Source organism: Acanthaster planci, linkage group LG09 (assembly GCF_054643075.1).
Source record: "Acanthaster planci isolate LZ-2023a linkage group LG09, COTS_SCS, whole genome shotgun sequence".
NCBI lineage: Eukaryota > Metazoa > Echinodermata > Asteroidea > Valvatida > Acanthasteridae > Acanthaster > Acanthaster planci.
In genome coordinates, this window is record NC_141785.1 from 15,344,744 (window position 1) to 15,354,289 (window position 9,546).

General features: G+C 42.5%; 1 protein-coding gene across 1 annotated transcript; it reads left to right on the forward strand.

Moving 5' to 3' along the window:
• The first annotated feature begins 1,169 nt into the window (after positions 1-1,169).
• Positions 1,170-4,853, forward strand: LOC147798199 (retinol dehydrogenase 12-like). Its single transcript, XM_087141577.1, has 4 exons — positions 1,170-1,611; positions 2,198-2,440; positions 2,894-3,290; positions 3,482-4,853. The coding sequence occupies exons 1-4, from the start codon at positions 1,452-1,454 to the stop codon at positions 3,675-3,677; spliced, it is 996 nt and encodes a 331-aa protein (XP_086997703.1). The 5' UTR covers positions 1,170-1,451; the 3' UTR covers positions 3,678-4,853.
• The last annotated feature ends 4,693 nt before the right edge of the window (positions 4,854-9,546 follow it).

Here is a 9,546-nt window from a genome sequence, read left to right on the forward strand (position 1 = left end):
CCTTATCTTGGAGGTGCTGACCCATGCCACGATGCTTTCATTCAACCTGACAGCTCGAAAGAAGCTCCGTTATCGAGTGCGCAAAAAGTTCTAGTGGGTCAAAGAACTCTGTGCCTGAGAGTTACTGTTTGTATGGATCGAGTCACCATCGAGTTACCATGGAACGAGAATGGGGTCGCTCAACATGAACAGAGACAAAGCGTAATATTTGTGTGTGTAAGAACCAACTGAGGTGGCTGGAACTTGAAGGTTCAGCCTCAGGTTCGACCTCATGATCGTACAGAAAACCCCGACCGCGGAGCTCAGTATTACGTACTCCAAAGAATATGTTAAACCTGAGAAGCTGAAGCTTAGAACGTCAACATCAAACTAGTCAATAGGTTCATCCAAATTTATCATTAGTAGTGAATGCATGTCCGCGGATGGCTACCACGTCCCCCAAGTTATAAATTAACCTAGTTTTTCGGATTGAACTTTTACAAGTGTACGAACTTTTCTTGGGTCTGGTGCATACAAAGTGGTCGGCGTTCAAAGAACTTTGGGTGGCGATCGCAGGCGTTGCCCAAAAGCACCTAATCACGGGTGGTTTAAATGAGCAACAGAGAATCTGTGGGTATCATGCCATATCCATGTGTGAACATGCTGGACACGGGAGGACGCTTTTTTAAATAAACAACCGGCCGGTAAAGATTTATAATTTTGTGTTGATATTCTTACAAGCTTTTATGTTTCAGGTTTCAATTTTGTGCATAACAATTCCCTTCCCAGCATTCCTTGCTTCGCCATTGGCCATGCATTTTAAGCAACTTTCATAAACGTAAAACTGGAAATTAAATCGACCTGTTAAAATATCGATTTCGTACTATTCCTCTTGGATATTGTGAAAGTGTGCGCGTCAAGTTGTACAGGGTATTATACCCCTTTGTATTTGGTCCTATACTCGGACCCAGCTGTTCACGCATGCTCTATTTCCAATACGTTTTCAGGGTTGAAGAATCACGCGTTTTGCGCTGATTGTGCTAATATTCATAACATCACCTTTAAGCTCGCGCCGACCCCAACAGCAAACTTAATTTAAAATAGCAATGCGTGTTTGCTTTTGATACGATAAGGCATTAGACGCTTATTTTTAGCTCACTAATGAATGACAAGAAAATCAAAAGAACGAAATTTGTCAGAACGCAACAGTCGTCATGCATGCAAGGTGAGGATTGGACGTTTTGAGCCTGATCAATATCGAGTGCGCTAACTACTAAAGGAACCGTGGTGTCTTGTGGATACCCGGGAGAATCATCGCAGACGTCGAAACGAATGTTTGAGTACTAGTTTGATGCGCATAGCAACTCTCGTGACAGACCTCAAGAGGTGAGGAGGCGCAGAGAGCCCATGCGGATTGCATTACTCCTGCTCTATCCAGAAACCATCACAGAGTGCCTAGCGTTTTTCCTGGGATGGCTTTTGACTGGCAACTGTACGAGGATTTCTCTTGGAAGATCTACAGCGGCTTGGCGGCTGTCGTCTGTCTCTGCGTCTATGCGTTCCGTCGGTGGAATGCCCCGACGTTCTATCGGGGCACAGCGTCACTGACCGGCAAGACTGTGATTGTGACGGGTGAGGAGACATGTTGGCGCATTGTTTGCTCTATTGTACCCTTTTGGTCTGATGAAGGACCCCCGTCTGAAATGTGAAACAAGAATTTTAGCCATTAGACAATGAAAATAACTTTCTCCTTTATTTTGACCGCTTAAACCTGATATGTTTGAAGTGAAACTTCTTGCAGGTTTTTCCGAAGTAAATGCATTTCTTCCATTCGTGGGTCGCAAGGGCTGAGGTATGAAGTCTTCAAAATTGGGACCTCTTATGGAACATGTACTTTTCATTTCCCTCATGTTTTCAGTCGCGTTTTTGTGATCATTTTAAAGATATTTCGTGTTGTTTTGAGAACTCATTATGCGTCTTTCCGCGGACAAATACAAATCTGGGAAGCTGTATATGAAGAATACGATTCTCGCTACCCCGTAACATGCTCATCGATATGGCGATGTAGGCTGTTTGTCACTCCAGAATTCAATACGTCACCTTGAAAAAAAAAACACATTAAGCGTGACTTCAGCTACAATTTTTCATAGAATTGAACGGGGCATCAGTATGACAATTTTGGAGGTTTTTAATTTTTTTCCCCTGCTTTCTTTCACAGGTTCCAACACTGGCATAGGCTACGAGTCGGCGCTGAACTTCGCCCGGCGCGGCGGCCGGGTCATTCTGGCCTGCCGCAACCGGGCCAAGGGCGAGGAGGCGGCCGCTAAGATCAGGCAGCTCACGGGCAACGAGCAGGTGGTGTTCCGTCTGCTGGACAACGCCTGCCAGAAATCCGTGCGAGAGTTCGCAAAGGTGATACTCCGGGAAGAGGCGCGGCTCGATATACTGGTGCACAACGCCGGTACGTATGGAAGAGTTCGTGGCGGGGTTTGTCCCTCAGGTTCAGTCAGGATGATCATTTCTCTTTTTACGAGCCATGTCATAATCTCCCCTGCAGTGGCCGACTACTATAGGATTACAGAAATCTCAGGCAGCTGAAGAAATATACTACATAAAAAAGCAAAACAAAAACACGACTGTCTTTAAAAGTGATACGGCAAAATGCAAGTTTGGAAGTAAAGAGTGACATTTCGGCAAACTTTGGCCATCCGTACCAGAGAGCTGTCTATTTGACGGATTCGCAAGCTTGGGATGTTTTTCTCTTTTCCGATGGATAATAAACTGTTATCTCGTGTGTACTGCATATTCATAAATTGCGGAACAGATCACAAGCGCAAAACTTCTGCACTTCTGCGAATCTGCAATTTAATGTCACAGAGTCTCTAACCAGTTACAATTTGTCCCTCTTTCTTAGGCGTGTCCCGTTGCCATAGCAACGAGAAGACGGAATCCGGCTACGACCTCCAGTTCGGCATCAACCACCTCAACCCATTCCTCTTGACCCAGCTCCTCTTGCCGCTGCTGCGGAAGACCGCGCCCAGCCGGGTCCTGGTGGTCTCCTCCGTCGCCCACAAGATGGTCCAGAGGCTGTGCTACCTGAACACCAAGCAGGCCTGGGAGGAGACGATCGCCTACAGCACCTGCAAGCTGTGCAACATCCTCTTCGCTGCAGAGCTGGCCCGTCGGCTGAAGGGCACCGGCGTGACGGCTTACTCGCTCCACCCGGGCATGGTCGACACGCGCATCCTGCATCCACGCTCCAGCAGGTTCCACGGAAGGCTGCTTCTCCTTTTTTGCCGAAACGTCTTGAGGTATTTTCGTGCCAGTATTTCTAGCTCTGTTAATGTTTCTGACTGTCCTGTAATAACGATGTAAAGCCTCTAGCATTTTGCTTCTGACAATTTTATTTTCTTTTGGGGATTAAATATTGCAATTTATCCTTTTCAATAGTGAGCGCGTGACCTTTTTACACCGGGTGGCTCTTTTTTTGCTCTCTCTTCAGACCGTTCTGCATTTCACTGGAGGCCAGCGTCCAGACGACTCTGTACTGTGCCCTGGATCCGTCCGTTACGCAGCACTCGGGTCGCTATTTTGCCGACTGTAGGCTGGCCAAGGAGAGCAAGCTGGCCCGGGATGAGAAGATCGCCTCGCAGCTGTGGGACCTAAGCTGCAAGCTGACGGGTACTGAGAACTACTGATGTGCTGGTTGACGAGTGTGACTGGAAGTCATTGGCATCGTTGATTTTGGATCAAGGCAGGGCATGCACTCTGCAGTTGAGATTGAAATGAAAAACAGATGTCATGTAGACATTTCATTGTAGGCCTACATTGTTGAACATTTCACAGTTATTTCTCCTGATAAAAATTGAGGGTGCACAGTTTCTTTCGTGCATGCAGTATTGGATCTCTGTAGATGGCAAGAATGTAGAATCTTCTAATTGGTTGGGTCACGTGACCTCGCATATATATATATATATCCACATTTTAGAGTACCCATAATTTCATGAATGCATCAAATTGAAGCCACATATTTACTTCCTGTCTCCGTTTCTCGTACAACTGTGAGAGTTCTAGTGCTGTATCCAGAACACAACCCCGCTAATGCCTATCATTTCGGAGGCGTTAGAGTGGTTGGAGTATCTTTCAAGAATTCGTTTGAGTTGGGTTCAACCTCGGTCCTTTACATTTTATACATATATCCTCGGTTCTTTGAAAATATGCAGAGCAGCTGACAACCCACAGGTCAGGGTTACCTCATAGAAGTTACTCGAACGCACCCAGTAAGAGTAACAGGAAACATGCTTCTTTCTAGAAACGGCAAGAGATTTCCTTAGCCGAACGGGGTCCAGTGTATGTAATTAAGCACAATGATCACACTGTTCGGATTCGACTTATCAGAAAGTCAACGCAACCTTTATCGCATAGTGTAAAGTTCCAGTCCAATATCACCGCACTGTAATTACGCAAATGGACAATCTGAGTTGGGCATGGCAGATAACACAATAGCACAGCATGACTTCGAAACGACGACCTACCTAAGGCTGACTCTTTCTTTTGGAGGGGGAAGCATCAACATGCGGGCCAGTGTACCCATCTAATGTTGCATCAACCAGTGTTATTCGAGAATTAAAGTTGGAATACATATTTTCTTTAGGGACTTTTGAAGAAGATAAGACAAGGCTCTTTCATGACAGTTCTCAAACGAAGTCATCAAAGAAATTGATCTTCAGAGGAATATTTAGATAATCTTTACTCTACCCCAAACCGTTTTGTATAAGTGTACATAAGAAAAAATGGGTATTTGAGATAAAGGAAAAGCACTTTCCGTGGGTGAGAGTATAAATAAATTTCAAATTTGAGATAATTTCAGCAAACTGTAGCCTTATACGTGGCATTTAATTACATGTACATGATTTGCACTACCTTTAGACTGCCACCAAGCTTATTGGCTGTTCGTGTAAATAACTTTCTAGCTAAAATATCTGAATTTACATCGACTATTCATGTTAATGTAATGACAGGCCATCTATTAAGGAGGTCCGCTTAAATTATTAGTTTAAGGGCGCCAAGGCAAAGGAAGAGCGGCAGGAAGTGTCCAAATGTAACTCTCTCAATTATACAGAGTTTTATCTAGGTTTGATCACAGTTAATTACAATTCAAATCCTTCCTAAAATTCCTATAACCCCCCCCAATCCCTAAAATTACCCCGAATGCCAGGCTGATGTGCGACCGTGGACTTGGCCTTCCAGACAGCACCTAATAATGAACAGTGTATGGAGTAAAGATCGAAAGCCTAGTGCAAATCTTACGAGTCGCTACACAAACAGCCTAAGTGCAATATGAGTAGTGGACAATATCACTTGCACATGTACGCTTCACGTGAAACTTTTACAATCAAGACGGGGAATTTTCACTCCAAATCACTCATTCTGCGTTCTGCTATGACCCCAATAATCATCAAGTCGGGTCACATACTATGGAATCATAGATTGCGAAGGTGAAAAGACTGTAAAGCAGCTACTACAATGCAAATGAGTTCGGTACAAATTTCAAAATATCAAGTTAACAAAGTTAACTAATGCAGTCATCAGTTCAGATAACACCTGAAACAAAAACAATTCAGCGTCTGACGGCACGGATTGCAATTTACAATGTCTGGTCATTGGAACCACAGGGCTTACTTTCAAGTTCAGAACAAACAATTGTTTCAAAAGTTAATTTGATACCATATAGAAAGGCAAAATGAATATCATAAACGTGAATGGGCAGTGTAATTGAAGCTCGGTAAGTGGTGTAAAAATACAAGTGGCTTCTGTGTAATGCATTGAGCAAAGCTCACTATTTTTCAATATGAACTTGAACTGCAGCCATTAATAACATATTTATCAACAAAAAGGTCATGCTACATTTGACCTCAACAAGTATAAACCTTGAACTAAGTTGTTCACCAGTAACTGCACAAAGGCACTATCCCGCCAAAGCAGGCAAAATCCACTGTTCAACACCATTAAACAACTTTACACAAGGTCTGGGGCTTATTAGACATGTACCATAAATAACAAAAATCATCTAAGTTAAAGCATTAGGCCAGCGACCAATGGCATATTTTACAAAGATTTGATCGCTGCGGGTACATATCATTTTCGGTCAGTTGAGTTACTCCATGCAGAAATGAGATTGCCATCAATACGCTCTCTGTGCATGTTTGCATTTTATGCGATCAATTTGGGATCGACTGATAACTGAAAGAGGCCACATTTGAGGTTTTCTCAGGCCCATCGACATCTGAAGATGAACTGTAATCTACATCACTTTCAGTGTCATTGCCAAGCTCATTGTGTACGACTATATTTTCAACAATTTGAGATTTAAAGCTGTCCTCAATTCAAATTCAAGGGAATTATAAATCCAGTCCCAATTTAACAACAGTATAAAAAAGAAATCTTTTTCCAGATCATTTCTCACTTGCCCTTGATCATAAATCTTTTTTTCCGATTAAGTGGTGTTTCCAATGTGTAAAACAAAATCAATTGGCTTTTTTATTTCCAAAATCCTTTAAATTGAACTGAGGTTGGCGGACCGCAGAAAATTTGAATGGTTTTAAAATACAATAAACCCGAAAGTAGCTTAACATAAAGCAACAAACAACAAAAGCTTTTATTTTGCATGTTCTCTCTAAAAATCGAGTTCAACCTTAATATTTTATTTAATTTGAAATTTTCCTTGAATGCATAAAACACTTATTAGTCGCCTTCTGGCCACCTTAACCGGCCTTCCCGAACACAACTTATTTGCCATGATGTCAGTCCCCCAAAAGCAACATAACATTCTTCCTGCAGAACCTTGTGTTGTATGCAGCGCAGGCAGTAAGACATTTCATCATCCCTTGCACTCTCTACTTGGAATGTAAGACCAGCCTGGGGTGACATGGGCCACAATTAGCAGGAGGGTTTGTCTGGCGGGACTACCTTGACCCCATGCGGTCAGCCGAAGCGGGATGCACCCCTACGCGGGTAACAAGGGACACGGAGAATTGCCTGAATAACCGCAGATAGGACAGAGATAAAAATGTTTAGTGTTCAAGTTATTTTCAATGGGCACTCATTCTGTATTGTGATTTTGAGGAATACACGATCAGAGTTGGAATTGGAAGTTAAATTAATGTGACAAATGTTGGTTCATAAAATGGGAGATATTTGTGTTAATTAAACAAAAGATGTCGCTGCGATGTTTATCTTTTATCATGCCATGATTACACAAACGCTTTATCGGTCAGTTTCCAATGAATCACTAGCTAGTTTCCTCGTGTGTAGTTTCCTTGTCACGTAAATGCTAGCCTGAAACTCTGGAAACTGGTCTCCACGTTTCCGGAATCCATTTCTGAGGGACTTTGCTCGACAGATTAACGAAGAAGAGAAACGATTAGATATTCTTGTAAACAATGCAGGTATTCTGTTTTTCTGTGTTTTATTTAGTGTACGCTTTGAAAATCCAGCGTTGGGCAACGCAAGTTACTATGGCCAACCATGACAGAACGTTGAAGCAGACCGTACGCATCCTTCAAGAATTCTCCCATGATATAACATGTACATGTGCATAAACCCTTTTCTGCTTGAAAAGTTTGACATCTCGCGTATCAGGTATCGCCTTTGCCTTGAATGGATCCACTACTGCGGACAATAAGATGCATTTCGAAGTCGTTCATAATTTTGTTTTTTGATATGAGGCATTTTAACACTTCGAGATTGATTCTTTTGGTTTTGTGCTCATGGCCAGCCATGCTTATACCAACCACTGTTTGGCAAAACCGCGCTCATGAAGTAGGCCTAATCAAAAGCAAGGTCTATGGGGCGCTATCACTGACCCACGTGACACAACGTACAAGCGCCATTGTAGTCGAAGCCTAGACCGAGGTATTTCAGTACACGTAAACGTACAGGTTGTCCACATAAAAAGTATACCGAGATAAAAAATTACTGCAATGGCAAGATTATTTTATATGTGGGAAAGAAAAATGTATCTCTAGAGAGGGCGGAATGTCCTCTTTGCAATGGTAAACAGCTTGTGATGTTGTTGACAAAGATAAGTCAACAAACTAGACTTTCTAGAGATATATTTCTCTTTCCCATATATGAAGTAGTTTTGCCATTTCAATATTTTTTTATTTACCTCTCTTAAAGCCATATCACCCTGTGGGAACTTACTTAAAAAGGGACACAATCGAGCATTCGCACCAGACGAGGGGCGGGAGACGCCCAAAAATTCGTATTTAAGTAAGTTCCCACAGGGTGATATGGCTTTAACTTTTAAGAGAGGTAAATAAGTTGTCAGGAAAATCAAGTACAAGGTCAGGAACATCATAAAGTGTATCGATATTAATTTGTTTTTCTATCTCGGTATACTATTTATGTGGAGACCCTGTATATTAACCGGAAATTGGGCAAGCCTTTAAAGTCCTGTGAAAGGCAAAGATATGACAAAACGCACCCCGTACTTCACCAGAAGGATATAAAACAACTGTATAGGCAGCATGGGTGTAAATCCCAAGGGATTGGGGTTTATATATCCCCCCCACACACACACACCCACACTTGTTGAGGTTTAGGATGGGCCATTGAATTATCCCCACACACTTTTTGCGGAGAGCAAAAAATTAAAGCGGATTTGGAAGAATTGTTCAGACGTCCATCGACTAAAAAACAAAGAGCCATAAATATGCCATCCTCAATACATAATCACAGATTTATATCAATATCATGGACATCAACCTCTATAAATTATAGAGCAATATGGTGTCACCCCCTCCCAATTTTTAAATTTTCATGGCCGGCTAGTCATCCCCCACCTTTCTCCGTCTATACCCCCCCCCATTTCTAGCGCAAATTTACGCCACTAATAGAAAGAAGTACTGCTGATGACCTTTTACGAATGTCAGCAATTGCGCAGCCCAGAGCTGTACACAGAGAGTTGCACCAGCTCTGGACTTTGGAACCAAAATGGCTGTTCATTAATATAGGTATGCAGCACAGCAAGTTGCTCTTGGGTACTAATTGTCCTTGTGCAATGACTCATGATCCACCATTTTTGGTTACAATAAACACCTCTGCCTGAGCCATATGAAGAGCGCCGTCTGTTGTCTAATACATTTATGCATATGACCACTTTAAACATTGCCTCCATTAAACAGATGCATAAGGACCTTAGCGGAGGGTTAAAATGAAATATTTGGATTCCTGCCTCGTGCAGCATGGTACAGTGACGTACTGGCATGCATGTTTTTTCATAAGCATACTGATGAAAGACGTATTCATCGGAAATAAAAGCTGCAGTTTTTAACATCAAAGCCTCTTGATGAATGTTGAATTTTCTTTTCCTCTGAGAAAGTAATTGTTTATGAAACTAATGAACACGTGCAAGTTGCAACCGATTCCCGTGTAAATTTAAGTTCTACCTTTGTGCATTGGGCGTGTGCATTAATTCATATGCTAGAAAAAAATCCCACTATCTCTTCCTACCATCCCACGGGGAGGCCAATGTGGAACTGGTATTTTTGTCTGGATGGGGTT